This window comes from Staurois parvus, unplaced genomic scaffold (assembly GCF_062004578.1).
Source record: "Staurois parvus isolate SC_StPar_1 unplaced genomic scaffold, SC_StPar_1.0 ptg000361l, whole genome shotgun sequence".
NCBI classification, from domain to species: Eukaryota; Metazoa; Chordata; class Amphibia; order Anura; family Ranidae; genus Staurois; species Staurois parvus.
In genome coordinates, this window is record NW_028318157.1 from 7,149,181 (window position 1) to 7,170,602 (window position 21,422).

A 21,422-nucleotide genomic window follows, 5' to 3' on the forward strand; every position below is an offset into this window, starting at 1 on the left:
CTGCAACGGCTTTGTAAATGCTGAATCACTTTTTAGGCTAGCACTTACACGCCAAAATGAAATATTGAGTGTTGAAAGTGGGCAATGTACTGTGATTCCAGAGTTCCCTGCATATTTCTAATATGGATAGAAATGATTAAGTCAGTTCTCTGGAACTCTATGGATAAAGCAGCTGCTGCACTGTCTCTTTATCAACCCATAGTGAGCTAGGAATTCTTTGTAAAACAACCCTTGTATACAAATATTTAAAAATGGTTTTAAATCACTAGCCAAAACAATGGAATGTTTAATTTCGGCAACATGTCCAGTTTAGGTTCCTTTCACAGGAGGCAGACTCCGCCTGCAACAGCTTGCTTAGCAGAGGATCTGATCCCTGCTGAGCAGGCAGATGAGAGGTCTGTGTCTGCTCCACTTATGCAGAGCAGACACAGTCCGCTCTCCTCTATAGGCGGTCGGATGTAAACCCCACTGCCATCCGATCAGATTCGCTGGACAGAAGAGGAATGGATCCCCATCCCGGTCTGTTTTTAGTGGATTGGATGTAAGCAGATGAAAAAATGGACAAGCGAATCCGATCGGAACATTCGTGTAAAAGGGGCCTTATTATGTTCCATTGCTAATCAGCTCCAGTATGTTTGTAAATAACAGTCCAAACACCAAAAAATCTTAAGACATTCAAAGTTTACTGAACACTTGCAACAGAAACTTGTTATTAAAGGTTCGTCAGTAAACTTTACAAGCAACACTGTTTCAGTGCATAATACAGTTGTGTCCAAAATTATTCAACCCCCAATGCTGTAAAGGGGTTTAGGGACTATAGTGTACATTTGGAATTGTATTCAGAATCAAATCCTACAAGGACGTTGTAACTACCCAAATGCAACTAAAATGACATCAATTGTTTATGTAATACAGTAGTAAATGGTTCTTATGTGGTTTCTTCATTGCCACAATTATTCAACCCCTTAAAGACTACCACTCTGAAGAACAGAGGTTCATACAGGTGCTTTCCATCAGGTATTGAAAACACCTGTGGATGTCACCGAGCAGCAATCAAGCATAATAAGCACCAATTAGGCAGCTTTAAAATGACTGTGATACTCAGCTCCTTCTAGACATTTACTGGTGTGGTTACAAACATGGTGAAGGCAAGAGAATGGTCCAGGAAGACAAGAGAAGAGGTGATTTCTCTTCACAGGAAGGGCAATGGCTATAAGAAGATTGCAAAGATGTTAAACATACCAAGAGACACCTTAGGAAGCATCATTCGCAAATTCAAGGCAAAGGGCACTGTTGAAACGCTACCTGGTCGTGGCAGAAAGAAGATGCTGACTTCGACTGCTGTGCGCTACCTGAAGCGTAGAGTGGAGAGAAGTCCCCGTGTGACTGCTGAGGAACTGAGAAAAGATTTGTCAGATGTGGGTACAGAAGTTTCAGCCCAGACAATAAGACGCACACTGCGTAATGAAGGCCTCCGTGCCAGAACTCCCAGGCGTACCCCCTTGCTGTCTCCAAAGAATAAGAAGAGTCGACTGCAGTATGCCAAAAGCCATGTGGACAAACCACAAAAGTTGTGGGATAGTGTTCTGTGGACTGATGAAACAAAATTAGAACTGTTTGGGCCCATGGATCAACGCTATGTTTGGAGGAGGAAGAACAAGGCCTATGATGAAAAGAACACCTTGCCTACTGTGAAGCATGGTGGAGGGTCAATCATGCTTTGGGGCTGTTTTGCTTCTGCAGGTACAGGGAAGCTTCAGCGTGTGCAAGGTACCATGAATTCTCTTCAGTACCAGGAGATATTGGATGGAAACGTGATGCAGTCCGTCACACACCTGAGGCTTGGGAGACGTTGGACCTTTCAACAGGACAATGATCCCAAGCATACCTCCAAGTCCACTAGAGCATGGTTGCAGAGGAAAGGCTGGAACATTTTGGAGTGGCCATCGCAGTCACCAGACTTAAATCCGATTGAGAACCTCTGGTGGGACTTAAAGAAAGCAGTTGCAGTGCGCAAGCCTAAGAATGTGACTGAACTGGAGGCCTTTGCCCATGAAGAATGGGCGAAGATACCCGTAGATCGCTGCAAGACACTTGTGTCAAGCTATGCTTCACGTTTAAAAGCTGTTATAACTGTAAAAGGATGCTGTACTAAGTACTAAGATTGAATGTCACTTGGGGGTTGAATAAAACTGATAATGCTGTGAGCACAGAAAAGACATTTGTGGTTATTTCATTATAACTGTTATGTTATATTTGTCTGACCTACAAGTGCCTCTTTAATGTAAATGTAAGCAAGATGACTGAATGATCAAAAGCAATGTCAAACTGGCCAAAACACTCAATTTCAGTGGGGGTTGAATAATTTTGGACACAACTGTAATTAACATTCAGTTCGGATAGTGATTTCCTAAATCAGTGTGAGAAAGAATGGAAAAAAAACACAAACAAGGTACTGGCTTTTTTTTATGATACATATCTGACAATATTTAAAATGTAAATTTTAAATGACAAATCTGGAAACATAAGCTTTATTTTTTTACAAACAAATCTTATTTAAAAAAATATTTTGTATTTAACATTTTATACTGTACACAAGTATAATTTGAACAGAATATATTACATTGCTAAAACAATTTTATAAATACTATACAAAACAAGCAAGGCTGCAATACCTACAAAAAAACAAATAATTATAATAATCATCCTAGGGTTAGGATTGGGTCAATGCTTGCTTCTCAAATGCTAGCATCTTTTTAGGTGTCATCAGAGGGTATTTCTACGTCGAGATGGTCAATGGAGAATACATGAACAAAATGTCAACTTAAGGACTGGGGCATTTTTATTATTTTTTGGGGGGCCCACTGACCTTTTTTGTGGCAAAGTGCTGGAGATTGCCAACATTTTATTGAAGCACTGGAAAGTCAGAGAGTGTTATATTTAAGAAGTACATAGTCCAGGACATTAAAATGGCCTTTTTATATGTTAAGAAAAACTGTCATACAGAAATATAGAACTTGTCATTGCTAATCCCCTTCTAAAAAATGCAAAATGCCTGGCTGTCAGGCTTTATAACAATCACTCACCCAAAACAAGTATGCAGAACAGGATTGCTGACTTTACTGGCTGCATACTTGTTCCAGATCATTGACTCAAAGATTCTTCCCTCAAGGACCATACATATGCAAATTGTTTCTAAATGCAGCTGCCTATCAGCTGTCCAGGATAGATTTTAAGTTCTAAGGCAGGCACATCAACAAGTAATTTTTTTGTAGGTATTCTTTTTAAATGGCTTTTTCAGGCTAAATTTAAAGTATAAGTTCACCTTGGTAAAAAATAAAATGCCTATTTTTTTTTTTGCTATAGGAGCCTGTAAAACATTGCACCTGCGATCAGCAGACCACGGGTGTAATGCAGGGCTCTTGCAGACTGCCGGTGTAAGCTGTCTACTCATACCTCGTAAAGGCAGGCAGGGCAGTTACACTTTGACAGGAAGCATCACCGAACTACCAGAGGGCTCAACAGCGCCTTGGTAGTTCATTGAGAATTACTACAAGTCGACAGCTGGAAGGGCGGCACTTGTAGTTCTCCCATTTGCAGAACTCTATGAATGAATGACAAACTGAATGGGTGGGGCCCCACACAGCCACATTTTGTTTTGAATTGTGGCAGCAAGTGCAGGTAGATGATCCCCGGCTGGCTGTCACAACGGGATCAGGGTAGTGCAGAGGAGCTACTGAGACAAAAACATGTTACAACCTGAATACGGCTGTAACATGTTACAAAAGGTGAATTTATCCTTTATAGTGCCTTATTGCCTTTGACTTCTAAAAAGGGTGAAGGTTGCTCCCTCCACCCTGATTTCCTTTTATAAGCAAATGCAACTCTTCTTTTTATTGTTAAAATTCACTTTGTAGACTCAAGTCAGCCCTCTACATATAATAGCACTCATGGGGCATGTTTTTTTTAAATTGATTGGCTGCTCTATTCAGTTTCTCTGGCAGGTGAAAAGTGAGATCCTGGTCCAGAATGGAGATTCCCTGTTTACTACTACAGAAGCAGTGCTCAGGTTTTAATAGGTCAGTATTTCATACATAAAAATACACTAGTGGTATAAAGTAGGTAATGCAAGAGTTTTATCCAAAGCAGAAGGAGCCTTGCATAATAGCTGCACGTCAAACACAAGAATAACCTTTACAGGTATGCCAAATGGCAGTTCACAATAACATTAATTTATTCTCTTAGATGTCCAAGCACGTAATGAATAGCTACATTGATCGATTGTTAGCTGAGCTGACATGGTCAGGGAGAGAAGATTTCAATGCAGCAGCACCGATATGTAATGTTATGCTGCATTTTAAAAATAGAGTTTTTAAAAACAAAGCAAAAAAAAAACAAAAAAACAAAATTGAAGTGAGGTCAGTAGCGTATATAATCTGGTCTCATTGTGAAGAGCTGCTTTTACCTTCGGGCTGGAAACAGGTAAGTACTCCTAGGCAAGTTCTTGAAGTCCCTTTAATCTGGCATATCAATGTTCAGCTTGGGTGGAGGCACAACATATTTGCCAGGGCTTTGTGTAATTACTACGCCAGTCTTTTTTCGAAACATTGGGGCAATTTTGGGAGGTTCTGGTACAGGCGTTTCTTCGGCATCTTCACTGTCCTCATGATGAATATCATATGATATATTTCCATATTCCCGGAGGAAAGGGAAGATCTCTAGCAGGAACTGACAGAAGTCTTTCCGAATGCCAAACCACCCTGGAACAAATTGTGATTTGTTAGGAGAAAGCAACTATAACCAATACCTTTTAGGCCTATACATGTGGGCACATATGCTCCAAATTGTGCTAAGGCACTTCCATCTTTGTCAAACCTTCCCAGACCCAAATTATGATTCATCGATGGATCGAAGGTCCTTGCTGAACTGGACGAATTTTAATTCATGTATGAGCATGCGGGTTGTACTGAAGTTGATCCATTGCTAGCAAAGGGGGGGATTGGGGAATTCATCCCATCAACACTGAATGTGTTGGAAGGGGGAAATTGAGCAATTTTATTTCCAGGAAAGAAAATGTGCTTACTGTATGGCCTGCTTTAGACTGTTGAGATGTCCAAAAGCAGTCTAGCTGTGGAGTGGGCAACAGTCTGAACATCCACCTGGTAGAACCAGAATGTTTGAACAAAAGATCAGGTAGCAGCTTGTAAATCTGACAAACCGTAACCTGATGCTGAAGTGCCCAGGAAGGTTTTACAGATCTAGTGGAATATGCCTTGACAGGAAAGGTCATGTTTCTAATGATTTTTAGGACTGTAAGCCTGAGAGATGGTCTGTCTGATCCACCGTGAAATGATGGAAACAAGAAGCCAGGTCCACCCTTACAGGGACCCGCAGGAATGATAGAGTCAGTCTTTCTGATGGAAAGATTACTATAGGCAATCAAGGGAAATTTTTCAGATGAACTGGAGCCAGACAGAAAGATGGAAGAACAATGACCCGGTTAAGGTGAAAGGCCAAAACTACTTTTAGTAGGCAAGAAGTTCAGGGTCTCATCACCCTTTGTTCTTGTGTAAGACCAGAATGGGTTCTTTGCAAGAAAAGGCTGACAGCTCAAACACCCACTTCGCAGATATCATGGCAACAAGGAATACAACTTTGTGAGTAAAGGTAGGCCATACATGGATCATAATTCAGCCAGTTCAGCAGGGACTGGTTGAATTTCGATCCATGCATGGGCAGGCTGGTTGTACACAGGCTGATGTACTGATCAACTTTTGTACAGCCAACGGTTGTGTTTTTCCCAAATGATCAGTGACAACACGGATTAGAGTGTTCCAAGGGCAGGCAAGGCTCCAGTTCATCAGAACAAAATAGCACAGCAGGAGTGATTACTCTATTCTATCCACATCAAGTCTATGAATGGGAGAATCGGAGTATTTTTTTTTCAATTCAACCTCCTGAGTTCATACTTACCTTCTCTGAGCAACAATTTTGCAGAGTGGTCCCTTTCTTCTCTAGCAGTTCCCCCGGAACTGTCCACATCATCTTCCTGCAAGTGCCCCCATAGCAAGCTGTGTGGGTTAAGGTTTAAGCATAAACCTTTAAAATATGTGTGTGTATATATACACACACACACACACACACACACACACACATATACACATACTGGTCAGAGCTAAGCAGGCAGATGACAGGTTCGTATCTGCTCAATTTATGCAGAGCGGACACAGACTCAGCATGCTCTGCTCTATGGACGACCAGGTGTAAAGGGACTCCACTGTCTGTTTACACCTGACTACCCTTCGATATGGTCTGCCTAGAAGGAAGGGGGCTGATCGCCTTCATTTTTTCTTTTTCAGCGGACCAGATCAGATTGAAGGTAGGCGGGTGTAAACAGACAAGTCCGTTTACACCCTCCAGTCCATAGGATACATGGACCATCCAATCAAAACCGCCTGAAAAAAAACAACAGGCAGGCCTGACTGGATCACCTATGTTAAAAGGGCCTTATAGTAGCTTAATAAACAAGGGTACCTTGATGACAGCGAATCAGCAACATGTTGATTAAAGTTTATCACTACTGAGGTTTGGTCAACAAAGAATAAGGACTTGTTCACACCGGCGCTTTTTAGTGACGTGGTAAAAAACACATTCATTACTGTAACACGGGAATGCACCATACACACATTGGTATGCTATGGAACCATTCAATTTTTTAGTGCGCTTCATAAAGGTGCAGCATGACACGCCTTTTTGTTCGCTGGGATGCATTCCAGACTATTTGTTTTTAATAGGCTAGTAATTGCAATGCACCTCAATGCACTGAAATGCATGCAGTGAGTGGCAGTTTGAACAAGCCATTTAATGTCAGGTTACCAAGCAATTTAAAATCATCTGTATATTTGAACACTAAAAGTCTACATCAATTACAAGGCTCTTAATTGCAACAGTGTGAGAACCTGCCACAGTGTGAGATTAAGAAAGGGCAGCACAGTGGCTTAATGGTTAGCACTTCCACCTGGCAGTACTAGGGTCGTTGGTTCGAATCCCAACTACAGCACCACCTGCCTGGAGTTTGTATGTTCTACCTGTGCCTGCGAGGGTTTCCTCCGGGTACTCTGGTTTCTTCCCACACTCCAAAGACATGCTGGTAGGTTAATTGATTCCTGTCTAAACTGGCCCTAGTATGTATGAATATAAGCTAGGGACCTTAGCTTGTACGCCCCTTGAGGGTTAGGGACTGATGTGAATGTACAATATATGTATGTAAAGCGCTGCGCAAATTGACAGCGCTATACAAGTACATGAAATAAATAAAGATGACATGGAATACTCAAGTTTGCAGTTGGGGAAACTCCAGCATGTGAGTGGAGAAAGATGTGCTTTGAGCTTTCCCCCGGTTTAGTAGTCCTGGATCAGGGCCTGGAGTCTGAAGGTTCTCAAGTGTCTTGGGTGGGATGTAACCTTCAATCCAGTGTACAGGCCGTGTGAGTACACAAGTGTGCATGGTCGTTATATATGCCAAAACTGACGAGAACTCATGGCAGTAGTAGTTTGGTAGAGAAGACCCCTGCATCAGAAATCTATGTTCATGGACTTTGCTTTTCTGAATGACGTGGACTCACTTTAAAAACACTCACCCACTCTGAGCTAACCAACACTTATGTAACACAATCTAAAGCTTGACTATAGGCCAGGCTTTGATACAATTAAAATTAATTACTACTCACAGTGATTGCCTCCTTTCTGCCCGAATGTTGTTGCCATCAAAGTGATTAAAGAAAGCCATAAAGGGACAAAGATCGGGATGTAGGAGAACAAGTTATGGCCATCCAGTCTATGTACAAGCAGAATCTAAAAGAGATATAAAAACATAAATAATATCAGTACAACTCAATAAGCTCAACTGATTTTGTCTGTACACAAGATAACACAAATCTGAATTGATAAAATGCCAACTCTCGGCTAATTTTTATTTATTTTTTTTTTTTTTAAATGTCCCCCAGAAAGAAATAAACAAAAAACAGCTCTGGCTGCAATATTAACTGCCCAGCATTATTCAACCTGGAGCACTGAGAAGATACTTAGTGCAGGGTGTTCTGGGCCCAGCCCTCGAGGGAACATTGTCACAGCATTGTAATGATGCAGAGAGCAGTGCTGACGTCATCACATCACTGCAGCTCTGCATCACTGAGAACCATCCACTACAAATGAAGATCCAAAGAGAAATCAGTGCATCACAGGATGATGGCGTGAGGAAGCCCTGAGTTAGGCTTTAACATCAGCTGACTTAAAGTAATCCTGTAAGATATACAAAGGGGCTCTGTAACTGCTAACCTCTCTTTGTGAAAATGCCTGGCTGTCATATTGACATTCTCGCTTCAATGTGCTGGCCCAGACCAAGAATGCAGGTAAGAACTTTTGTCTCTTCTCAGATATATCTGATCTGCATATTTGTTCTAAGCCAGTGACTCAATATATAAAAGGCCATTGGCTCAAAATAAGTTGGCAAGTCTTACAATCCACTATTTACACGCATTTGGTTCAATCGCATTTAAATGTGAGCATATTAGCATCAGAAAGATTTGTTTACATTGTCCACTGTAAATACCTCAAAAGTGAGTAATGGCACAACTATAGCCATCCAGCTAACCGCCATGGTGATATGTGTCCGTCTTTGTTCAGCTATGACATCCATGGATCTCAAGAAAAGGACGGACCACACAATATAATACAAAACCACCAAACACAGGAAGGACATAAGAATCCAGAGGGGTACACACACCACCTAAATAGAAAAGAAATAGTTAAATCATAAATAAAAAAATACCATGTGTAACTAATTAAAACTAAGCTATGCAAAAGAATGCTAAAACTGTGACAGACACACATGGCTTTAATCAAGGGGAAAAATGCTTACCAGCCATGGCCAAGTGATGATGCTGTCAAGTCTTAGTGCAATGAATATGAACTGCAATATATTAACAGAGCACAAGATCTCCAACTGCAAAAGAGGGGAAAATGAAAACAGTTTTCTATATCCCAATAAACATAATTTGAGAGCATATATATATTTCTCAGAAGAACATAGCCACTTGTCAATTTTATTTAATCCTTTTAATGGACTCCATTGAGGGACACAGGACGTTTTAGACAGTTATACTGCGGTTTACAGAAGCATTTGACACAGTAAGCCCAGGATAACCCTCCTTCTCCCAGCATTCCTCCAAGAGCAGTCCACCTAAGTGGTGGGAAACAGCCAACAAAATGTTAGCATTCTGCTGCAAACAAAAGCACAGTTGCACCATACAGCCCTTCTGCTGGCAGCCTGCAAAAACCTCTACGAAAGGCAGAAAGCTGCTGTGGCTGGACGGTGCAATAATATGTACAAGCATTCGCAATGCCAACAGACATCCCCACACTTGGAACAGTGGAGCCGTACCCTCATATTGAAGAAGATTTTATCTGAGCATGGAGGGAATTGCAAGCCCAAGACTTGAAAGTAAACTGAGTGATAGTCTTGGGTTCAGAATATGGGTTTGAGAACAAGCAGTAACAAAAAGGATTTTTCTGGACCTCTGTTGAGGAGTGATTCTTCTGAGACTGACCCCAAAGGCTTCTTTTTCCTGGAGAAGAGGAGTACTCTTGCCACTGACAGCATCCTTTCAGGGAGGATGCCTCCTTGGGGATGCTCTCCTAAAGGTCACGTGGTGCAAGTGCTTTTTAAATGCAGGCTCTGTGGTCCTAAAGAGTCCTCCTTATTTTCACCGACAGAAGAATCATTCTGGAGGTGAGGTAGGAGACCTTCAACAACTCATCTACACTGTAGCTCAGGGCTGCAGGCATGGGTTCCAAAAGCTCTGTGATCAAAGGGATCAACTGCCAAAGTGTTTAGATCCCTTCTAATAGCGTTTGCCCAGTCAGCTGGGGTTTAACAGATTAGGGTCATAGTCAAGAAAGGTCTTGGCAGGGCCTCTCAGGGAGAACAAACCTCTGGAATAGGCCTCCAGCCTTTAATGGGGTTTTAAAGACAAGTGCATCCTCAAGTGGAATTGCAGATGCAGATTGTTAAAATGGGACATCCACAGAGGGGGCAGCCCACTTACCACATCCTTTTCAAACAGTTACAAGGCTGATGTTTGGGAGGTACAAAAATCCTGTCACTAAGGAAGACTGCAAACTGCAGGTGCACCAGAAAGGTCTTGGCGGACTTGGAAGCTCTAAAGGAACCCAGATTGGGGACAGCACTAGTAGAGGCTACAAGCCACCCCACAAGCTTTAAGGAGGTATGTACTCCATAAATAAGAGTCAAATTGTCTGTTTTCAGTTTTGGAGTAATGGGAGAACACTGTGACACCACAGGTGCAAGTTCATCTTCAGGGACTGCAACAGACAAAAGAAGGTTCAGAGGCTGCAGGGCACATTAGATAGAGATTCTGCTTGTGAATGTGTGGGAGTGCATTTATGGCCCTTGTAGAAAAAGCCAGCAATACATTCCATTTGGCACATAAAATCCTGCATGACTGCAGTGAAATCCTCTCTAGATAGAGCAGAGGAAGGGTGCAAGCCCCGAGGAAGCTAGGAAAGACTCCAAAGAGGGCATAATTATAGGCCGTTGGTGTTGGACACCTCAGAAGACACACTACAGGCAGCACCAGAATTGTTAGTGGAGTATGAGCTGGAGGTACCCAGTACAAGCAAGACTTGCCATGGTTCTGGACTGGGAAAGCAACTTTTTCCAGTACAAAAAAGGTCTGGCCCACTAGAGCCCAGTGTCGGAACGTTACACTCCAGGCTAGCCCCGCACGTCCGGTCTCCAGAGGACTCCAAGATCAGGATTAGGTAAAGCCTATCTAAATAGCTCCACATAAAATCCAGTTTAGTGGCAATATAGCATAAATCTTGATTTCATATATTTCATCAATAGCTAGCAAAAAAAGGTTACACTTTTCCTATTAGCGCTGAAAAAAAAAGGCATCCATCCTCCACGTCCCTAACAATAAAATTGAGGTTATTTAAGAGTGGGAGGGGTTATTCTGAGCTTTTTTTTCTTGCCAGTGTCAATGCTCCTGTAGGTGTCCGGTTGGTAAGATTAGTTGTCTACTGCAGTTGTGTTATACAGCAAAGTCACATTTCCTTTTTTTAATTGACTTCTGTCCAAGGGACATGTTGGAATTTTTTTTTTAGTTCAATCAGCAGCTGTTGGCAATCAGTTGCAGCCGCTGATCAGTGTAATCCAACAGCAGCAGGTGCCGCTGTCAGAATTCGATGTTCCTTCGAGGGGGATCCCTCCCCCTTCCACCTCATTTGTGTAGACAGATTAAGCAGTCTGTTTTATTTTGTTCAGCCACTGTACGGTCATCCTAAGACCCTAACTCCTCATTGTTAGTAGAGATTTAGGTGACATTTTGTGCTTCCCCGAATTTTATTTCTGCAAGCTTGTTTGGTCTGTGGAGAATAATACAACCTATAAATCATTATTACCTGGATCTCTGGACTGTATTATTCTCAGCAGCAGACAGATCTACATAGGAAAATCTAGGCAATATCTGAAACAATTTGTTCATTCTTTTTGAAGAAATCAAGAACCCGCAGTTCAAAGGCTAATACACATTGGACTTTTTTTCAGCTGCTCCTAGGGTCATAGGATTTTATTTCTCTGCCTCTAAACACGTCTGCATGTTAGCCTACATGTCCATGCATACATAGGCTTTTAGAGGACTTTGGAGGCAAAAAGAAAAAACCCTCACTGCCAGCGCATCCAGGGGCAGCAGCGTTTTGGCAGAAAAAAAACGCTCCATACCTGTAAACATGTATTAATGTTGGACGTGTTTTGCACTTTTGTGCTAATAAATTATTCTGGCCAATGAAATGAATGAATACCAAATCTCTCGGTGCGCCTTAACGTATTACACACTTTTACAAGCTCCAGGCGTTTTCTTCTGCCAAAATGCTGCCAAGAGGAAAGGCTTCTAGGAGAGTTGGCAAAAGTCCTGTGTGCACGAGGCCTAAAGTACATACACAAATATATGCAGGATACCGGCAAAATATTTCAGGATCATAATCTTCTATTGACTAACTGCCAGACAATAATGGTAATTTTAGACTTTTGTGGATTGTGGACAAATCCATCACCTACTGGGCATGCAAGCAGTCATTATTAGGAAAATAATAGAAATAAAAGAAGCACATTCTTTCACTTTAAATCAAGGCTTAATAAATACTGTCCTCATAATGTTATCCTCTTGGCTAGATTATTAAGGTACAAAAACAACCATACAGTATATGAAATGCTTTATACTAGGCCCATTTTACTTACTTCTAGAGAACGGTCATGTCTGAAACCCCATACACAAGCAGCAACTGAAACCGGAGACACAAAGAACAGAGGCATAAAGACCAAGAGCCAGAAGTAGTGGTTTGCTCTCTCGATTCGATCGCAGACTAGAACTTCAAACATCAGGAGAAGCAGGTGAATCCCCACCGCTATAAGCATAGCTTTAAACTCCACACAGGTTTCACCTTCTGCCCTGCAGAATCAGAGAGAAAAGGCATTACAGCAAATATCGGAAGAAGATGACTGCACATTGAAAGCATACTGAAGGATCTATGACAAAGAACACGTCACATACAATATTAAAAAAACATTCATAACTATAAACATCTTGCCTGTTCTGAACAATTAATACTCTTATCCTTGTATTGACTAGAGTTTTACTGGGTTCTGGTTAAAAGGTAAAGGTAATAATAAACTCCATCACATTCCCCTCATCTGAGACATTAATATGAAAATCCATCTTTAAAGCGGAGTTCCAGTAATTTTGTGTAAATTAAATGTCAGCAGCTGCAAAAACTGTAGCTTCTGACTTTTAATAAACACACACTCACCTGTCCCAAGATCCAGCAATATGCTCACCCGTGCCGTCCCTTCTCTCCCTGGCGCCAGCATCACAACTGTGGGCAACAGGCTGTGACAGCTTGCGGCTTCAGTCGTGCTGCACCTCCTGATTGGTCTAGCAGTCTTCTGGGACCTGTGAAGTGTCCCAGAAGACAGTAAGGGGAAGGGGCACGACGATCAGAGCTTTCCCTTTTGGGTGGTACTTCTCTTTAAGGGAACTCAACACCCTAATGATCTTGTAGGAAGACTAACCACCAGGCACAAAGCCAGCTGTCCTAATTAGATGAGTAATTGTATTCTTGATGGGAATACAAAAGTCTTGGAAGCAAATCTGGCTACAAAGTGTCACTACCTGTACGACTCAAACACTGTGCCTTCCCTAGGTAATTCCGCAGATGAACTTAATAAGACATGAATGATGAAGATGATAGCTCTATGCAAATCACGGCTTCAAACACTTCATCAAAAGCTGTAAATTGGTGGTCTATTACATCATGGACTACTGGGCTTTTTAAGAAGTGCTATGAACCACCAATTTACCACTAGACTAGAGGCTAGAGCCAGGATATGTGCGCAGCCTTCATCTCTGTTGGTCATGCTGTTTTGAAGTTCATCTGCAGTATTAGCCGTGGGAGGCACCCTCTTTGGATCATACAGGTAGCCGCAGGCAGACTTGGGGTATTTAATACACACTTTACGCAGTACTAATTTCAATATATGTTAATACTTTAGACAAAAATATGCATGCAACTTAGATTTATTGTATAGGACTGCTTTTCTAGGGCGTTTGCTATAGCCTCCACTGCAATATATCTAGCACATTTAATATAGCATAGACAATTTAATCTGTATTTTTTGTATACAATTGTGACTTGGGTAACTCCAGCACAGGACTCCTTTTTCACTGGCACATTTGGTATATATTTGACCAATGGATGGGGGTTATACAGGTTTATGTTTTCAGTGTAAATAGCTACGTGCTTTTTGAGACAACTAAATTTGACTATTTATTTGACCAAGTGTCTGGAATTATTATTGGTAGAGCAGAAAATTACCTTTAGAGGGTAATTTTTGTAGTGTGGTTGTAATATAGTGGTCAGTGGGGAAGGAAAGAGGGTGGTGGTGAGGAGGGGGTTGACCACGATACCCAACGGGAGACATGATATCTCATATAACCCAAAGCATTATACAGCAGCAATGCCAACATCTCTTCAACAGTGGGAAGTTTCAACACACTGGCAAACAGGCAAGTATAAAGTTACTTCTTTCACAGGGTAGATTTCCTTTCAGTTTTGGTCACTTTAAGGGACCCTGGAAGACTATGCATTTTAGAGTATGCACTGCTGTGCATTTTAACTTGTGCTGCAATGTATTTGCATTACATTTCAGCGTGGGTCAAAATGCCTTATGAAGTGCTTTTGCTTGATTTAACGGAAATTTTAATGAGGGAAAAAATGTCTACCAGCAGAGTTTACAAACAGTAGCTGGTAGAACAGGATTTCAAATATGTCAATGGGTTCTGCTGGTGCAACTGTGGGCCCAGGGCCATCATGGACTAGCTCTAAGGAACGGGACTTGTCCCAGAAACGCGTCAGAAAGCCGACCACACTGACTGTCGGAGACACCGCTATTGTTAAGGCCATCTCTACCTCTCCACTTAGCTTTATATATATGCTATGTTTGTGAGTATGTTTTTATCCTTTATACTTATTAATACACCTTGGATAATGCACTAGGGGTTTGCGCATCCTGTTTGCTCTTTTCCAGTTGTTGATTTCCCTATCTGAGAAGGGCAGCATCTCTGAAAGGCTATCAGAGGCTATCTTGGTCCTGGTTCCCCTGGCCTTCCTTTGGCATTTGATCCCCTGGAGCACTGGAGAGTACATACTGTTTTCCAGGCCATCATGGCAAGTACAGCAGAGGGAGATCAGCAAACATTCCCCTCACTGTTACATCACTTCCGGGTTCTCCATTACTCACTGGCTGCTATGGCCAGGGATGAAATTGAATGATCTGTGCTTTGAACAGTTTCTGTGAAGTTTAGAAGTAACCTTAGGGATCTAATAGACCCGTTTTAATTAACTTAAACTGAACCTGTAAAGGCTTTGAAAGCATTACCTAAGGACAATTTGGGGTACAGCAGTGTGTTGCCACTTCACGGGCAATTTAAAGTCTCAACATATTTGGCATCTATTTACTTGACACACCATCATCTTTTAGAATGTACTAAAAAAAGTGGGTAATATAGTAGTTGATTTACTAAAGGTAAGTAGACGTGAGTACTTTCCAAGTGCAGTTGCACTAATTTTCCCCAGAGCTTAATGAATGTGTTGAAGCTTCACTTTGTAAAGAATACCCAATGTGGTGCAAAAAAAAGAAAGCATTTTTCCTTGCACCTGATTTGATTATGGAAATCAGCAGAGCTTCACCACATTCACTATACACTATGGAAACGGAGTGCAGCTGTACTTGAAAAGTGCACAGTCTATTTTCCTTTAGGAAATTAACCCCACTGTGTTTATTTGCACCTAGAGTGCGTTTTGTACAGAAAACATGCATTTGATAAACGTGCACTAAGATGTGATTGCATCCACCACCATTTTATTGTTCAGGGTATTTGCTTTCAGAAAATACATAATGTTTAGAGATTTGAAGAGATTTACATTTTAACATGGGTGCACAATCTAAAAAAAAATGGCTCTGGTGGAACAGTGGTTAAAATACCTGTACTGAGGGTTTCGTGCCCATACTCCGGTTCCCACAGACGCTCCAACAATTACCATTAGTTTCCATAGCCATATTGGTGCAAACACCGCCCAGTAGCTCCACTGTATAATACCATCAAGGCGCAGGGAGAGGAGAACAGAGAACAGCAACAAGCACGCGTAGATGAGAAATTTACTGCAAAACAGAACACCGTAAATGTTACAGTCAGACCATTAACAGCAATGGCAAATTCACAGTCTTAAAACCAAGGACGCCTACTCAGGTCAACATCCATTCTAAGTACAAACCTTTTCAGCATCATGCTTAAGAGAAAAAAAAACTAAATCTTCTTACTGGCACTTCTCACTCAGTAAAAAGAAAGCCATACAGTGCTAATTATGTAAATGCATTCATTATCTTTATGCTGTGCTTTCATTGAAATTCTCTCTTTATCACCTTATGCAACTGCAATAAGTCGTGTACTCTCAAACCTGTCATGAAAGCACTATATAGAGTGCTATTGGGGGCCTCTTCTGGTCCCAGGCAATCTTCAAAATGATGCTTTGACTTGAATACTTTAATTTACTGACACAGAACAAATACAAAAATAATTTTCTTGCAAAACTACACACATTTGAGTGAATGTACACATAGAGACGATCACTGCTTACATTATAAAATGCTTTCAGCTGACAGTGGGCTAAAGTCTGCTGTCAACTGATGTCATTGAGGCATTCCAAGATCCACCCAAAATGCCTGGACCAGCAGCTGGCTCAACCTCTTATCGAGCCGCTGAAAACCTGAGCCAGCCGCTCCTGCACCCTCCACAGCCCAGTGCCCCAATGAGCGCTGGAGGGGTGGAGCAGAGAACCAGTTGTTGACAGTCACCGCTCAGCACTGTTAATTTTGACATTAAATTTAAATTTTGTTTTAACTAGAATGCCATTTTAATTTTAGTTGACTAAAATCTCTAGTTCATTTTAGTTGACTAAATCTCTAGAACCCACTTAAACTTCCACTTTCTTCAAAGCTCCACCTGTCTGTTAAAAGCTCCAGCCCCGTCCATATTGGCAAGCTGTATTGGCTCCCTCTGTCTGCAAGTTCTGGAACAATGCCCTGTAAACCACTGAAGAAGAACTGAGATTCATGTCTGTCTGGATGTGACGTGGTGAGGGTTTCCTCTCCCAGCAAGGTAGCAGTGCTTCGCACTGTGTAAAATAACTGCCTCCCCGGACCGTCCAGTTCTCTGCCCTGTGCATTCCCTCACTCCCACTTATTTCCCCATCCCCATTTGCAGATCTCCTCCCTGTCCCCAAAGTATAATGCATCCTGCACTCCCTCACTCCCATTTACTTCCCCATCCCCACTTGTAGCCTGGCATTACAGCCAATAGAGTATACAGTGTTTTATATATATATATATTTTTTTTTTTTTTTTTTTTTATTTATTAAAGTTGCACTTCTGTTTATCAAAAAGCAATATTTTTGTTTATGAAACTTAATTTTATTAACAAAGATGTTATATATCACAACAGCTAAATCTGTGTCTGTAGTGCATGTTCAAACCTTAATACCATATTAGATTTTTACTCCAGGAGTATATAATGAGTTTAGAAATTCTTATATTCTTATAATCCTAGAGAAATGCTTAAATAATGTATTGCGATTTAACTAAACCCATTTGATTTTAGTGGACTAAATGAAAATTTAAATTGATTTTCAACAGTTTTCGTCTATTGACTTAATTTTAAATTTATTTTTGTGTAGTTTTCGTCATTAAAAACACGAAGTTGATGAACACTATAACTAAAATATTTTTGTCAACAAAATTAACACTGCTGCTCTGTGCTCAGTGAAGACCGAGAACTGAGCGATCAGCACTCATTGATCGCTCACTTCTTGGTCTTAGAAGACAGGTGCAGCATCCCCCTTGGTGAGTATGACTGTTTTTCTACAAACCCAAACATCTAAGTAAACCAACTTCACTGTCTTTAGTAGTAACTGAACCACTGACTTGGAACAAGGATGCATAAGTCAGAAGCTCATATCTGCACTTATTGTTCCTGGTCAGGGTCTTGAATGTTTTGTCAGCAAGACAGTCAGGCAATTAGCATTTTCAGAATGAGAAGACAGCATTTTGCTCTCTATTTTCTTAAAAGAATCTACTACTAAGGGATTTATAAAGGCTGCTGTTGTTGACATGCTTCTGAAAATGCCCCAGGCTCTCTGGCCTCAAAACTTTCTGAGCCAAAACCTAGAAAAAACATGCAGAACATGTCAGAACTTCTGAGCAACCTAGAAAGTATGCAAGCCATTGGTCCAGTATGGCAGCCAGAAAACTAGAAATTTCTAAAGGGTATGTAAGTAATGGTTGGCGTCATACTTTCATAGTACCAGTTTGCCACCCCCCTTCACCAAACTGATATACTTCTTCTCCCTGCTACCCTGCCCAACAAACCGAAGTTAATGCCCAGTAATATTAGACAACAGGGAGCTTGCGATTCTCTACACCTACCTCCGACAATGCAGGGCTAGGTGCTGAACAGCTAAATGCCAGGCCTAAACACTATTATAGGTCTATAAACCTGTGAAAGCCCCCCTTCTTCTGCCCTCTACATTATTTTGGGTGCAGCACAGGACCATCAATCCACCACAACAAACTTATCTCCATAAGGCCCCTTTCACATGGGTGGACCGATCGGGTCCGCTGTCCATTTTTCAGGTAGACCTGATTGGACTACCCATTGTTCTCTATAGGGAGGTGGAAATGGACATGTTTCCATTTACACCCGTCTGCATTCAGTCCTGTCCACCAAATACAGATGGATGCGAGCATGAGGTCTAGAGGATCAGATGACAGTCAGATGTAAAACAGGCAGGCGGTCCATTTTCAACAGACTACCCCATAGAGAACAGTGGGCTGTGGTCGTGTCTGTTCTGCACAAGCAGAGCGGGCACAGACCTATCATCCACCTGCTCAGCGGGGATCAGCAGACATATCCTCTGCTGAGCAGGCGGATCAAGTTGACGGAATCCGCCCCATGTGAAAGATGCCTTAGAGAGTGAAGATCTGTAGCACTGATGGCAGAAACAATAATTCCTTCTTTATGGGCATTTAGAAAAAAAAAAGTAACAGATGTGCTTCAGGGTCCATCCACGCTAGGAGCAGAAAAAAATGCTCAGAGGCTCGTACTGCACAAGAGTTTGGGAGAGTTAATAGACATTTGCTTTTATGAGATTTTTTTTTTCCACAAACATTCCACTTTCTGTTCATTTTTCGCTATAAACAATGTACACTTGAGAAGACAGAACGGTCCTAAATTTACGAATGTTAAGCATTGTTTCAGCCTGAAAGCTCCTCTCCAAAATGTGATTCTGCTGGGTTTTTTTCTGCCTCTAAACATTCCTCTGACAATCTGCCTGTAAACTCCCTAATGTGCATGGACACATAGACTAACATACAGCTGCTTCTACAGGCTGAAGGGAAAAAAACCCACAAAATTCCTGTAGAAGCAAAACATCGCAATTAGTACACACCATTTTTTGGTCTCTTAAATAAGCTCCCTTCTCCACACACTGGGGCACCCTTCCCCCATATCGAGGCACCCGGGACCCTTCACCACACACTGGGTCACCCTACCCCCATATCAGGGCACCCTTCCCCAGACACTGGGGCACTGAGGACCCTTCCTCCATATCGGGGCACCCAGGACCCTTCGCCACGGCACCCTTACTCATCGGGTCACCCTTCCCCAGACACTGGGGCACCCGGCACCCACCCCCCATATCAAGTCACCTGGCACCCTTCCCCCATATAGTGAGATCTATACAGCCAGGGAGGACTACAAGTACCAGCTACACTGGGAATCCTATCTTATCAGCTTAGTCTCTCGCTTGTTACCGCTCTCTCTCCCTCCCTCTTTATTTTTCTCTATTTCTCTCTCTCTTTATATCTCTTTCTATATATTTCTCTCTCTTTATATCGCTCTTACTCCCCCTTTATACCTCTCTCCCTCTATCTTTCTATTTCTCTCTCTTTAGATCTCTCTCTCTCTCTATCTTTCTATTTCTCTCTCTCTTTATATCTCTCTCCCTCCCTTTCTCTCTCTCTCTCTTTATATCCCTCTCCTAGTTTCTATTCTCTTTATATGTCTCTCCTCCTTTTCTCTCTCTCTCTATTTATATCTCTCTCCCTCTCAATTTATATCTCTCTCCATTTATATCTCTCCCCCCCCCTCTCTCTCTCTATTTATACCTCTCTATTTATATCTCTCTCCCTCTCTCTATTTATATCTCTCTCCCTCTCTCTATTTATATCTCTCTCCCTCTCTATTTATATATACCCCCCCCTCTCTCTCTCTCACTCTTTGTATTTCTCTCCCCCTCTATCCCTCTCTATTTATATCTCTCTCTCTCCCTCCATATCTCTCTTTATATCTTTCTCCCTCTCTCTTTATATTTCTCCCTCTATCTCTCTTGATCGCTGCCTTTCCCTCTTTCTATATCTCTTTCTCTCCCTCCCTTTCTCTCCCTCCCTTTCTCTCTCTCTCCCTCTTTTTACATCTCTCTATCACTCTCCCAATTTATCTCTCTTTCTTTCCATTTTTATCTATATTTTGCTCTCTCCCCTCCAATTTAGAAGGGGGGGGGCAGATGTTAGTGTTGCCTAGGGCAGCACAAAATCAAAATACACCACTGGGCACCCTTCCTCCATATCAAGGCACACTTCCCCAGACACTGGGGCACCCGACACCCTTCCCCCATATCGGGGCACCTGGGACCCTTCCCCAGACACTGGGGCACCCTTCTCCCATATCGGGGCACCTGGGACCCTTCGCCCCATATCGTGGCACACAGGACCTTTCCCCCCATAGTGAGGCACCCTTCCCCAGACACTGGGGCACGCAGGACCCTTCCCCAGACACTAGGGCACCCTTCCCCCATATCGGGGCACCTGGGACCCTTCCCCAGAAACTAGGGCACCCTTCCCCCATATCGGGGCACCTGGGACCCTTCCCCAGAAACTAGGGCACCCTTCCCCCATATCGGGGCACCTGGGCAGCTTCCCAAGACACTGGGCACCCTTCCCCCATATCGGGGCACCTGGGACCCTTCCCCCATATCGAGGCACCCGGGACCCTTTCCCAGTATCAGGCAGTGCAGGCCCCGTCTAGTCGGTCCGGTCCCCCCTCCCCCCATTTCCTTCCCCTCACTAGGCCTCAGACTCCTCGGCCTCTCCACTACGCCTTCCTTGATCCGGACAGCCCAGTCCCGGATCTCCCTCCTCGGGCCCGTACACAGCGGCTCACCTGGGGTTGAAGTCCTGGAAGAGGCCCCGGAGATTCATGATGTCTCCGCTCTCCGGGCTCTACACACAGGACATGGCCCGCTCCACCGCCACCGCGCACTGCCCCTTCTCCCGACAAGCTGCGCACACACACGGAGCAGGCTGATGCTTCAGCCCCCTCTATTCTAGTCATTACGGTACGGAGACCTGCGAGCTGCATTAGGCGGACAGAGGGACTTGTCACAGAAGTTATCAGCGGAGATACCAGTGATCGGGGGACACGACTCGGGGGGATGGGGCATCAGTGATCGGGGGACACGACTCGGGGGGATGGGGCATCAGTGATCGGGGGACACGACTCGGGGGAATGAGGCATCAGTGATCGGGGGACACGACTCGGGGGATGGGGCATCAGTGATCGGGGGACATCTGTTCGAGGGATATCAGTGATCAGGGGACACAGTGCTGGGAACGAGGGGGTGTGTGGAGAGAGGTATTAGGGACACGTAGTGCTGGGGACATGGGGATTGAG

General features: G+C 42.9%; 1 protein-coding gene across 1 annotated transcript; it reads right to left on the reverse strand.

Moving 5' to 3' along the window:
- Positions 1-664: 664 nt before the first annotated feature.
- On the reverse strand, positions 665-21,122 carry TMEM185A (transmembrane protein 185A). Its single transcript, XM_089684949.1, has 7 exons — positions 20,913-21,122; positions 15,623-15,799; positions 12,320-12,530; positions 8,921-9,004; positions 8,612-8,788; positions 7,731-7,854; positions 665-4,760 (listed from the first exon to the last, which is right to left on the reverse strand). Exons 1-7 carry the CDS (start codon positions 20,948-20,950, stop codon positions 4,516-4,518), a joined length of 1,056 nt encoding a protein of 351 aa, XP_089541075.1. The 5' UTR covers positions 20,951-21,122; the 3' UTR covers positions 665-4,515.
- Positions 21,123-21,422: the final 300 nt, after the last annotated feature.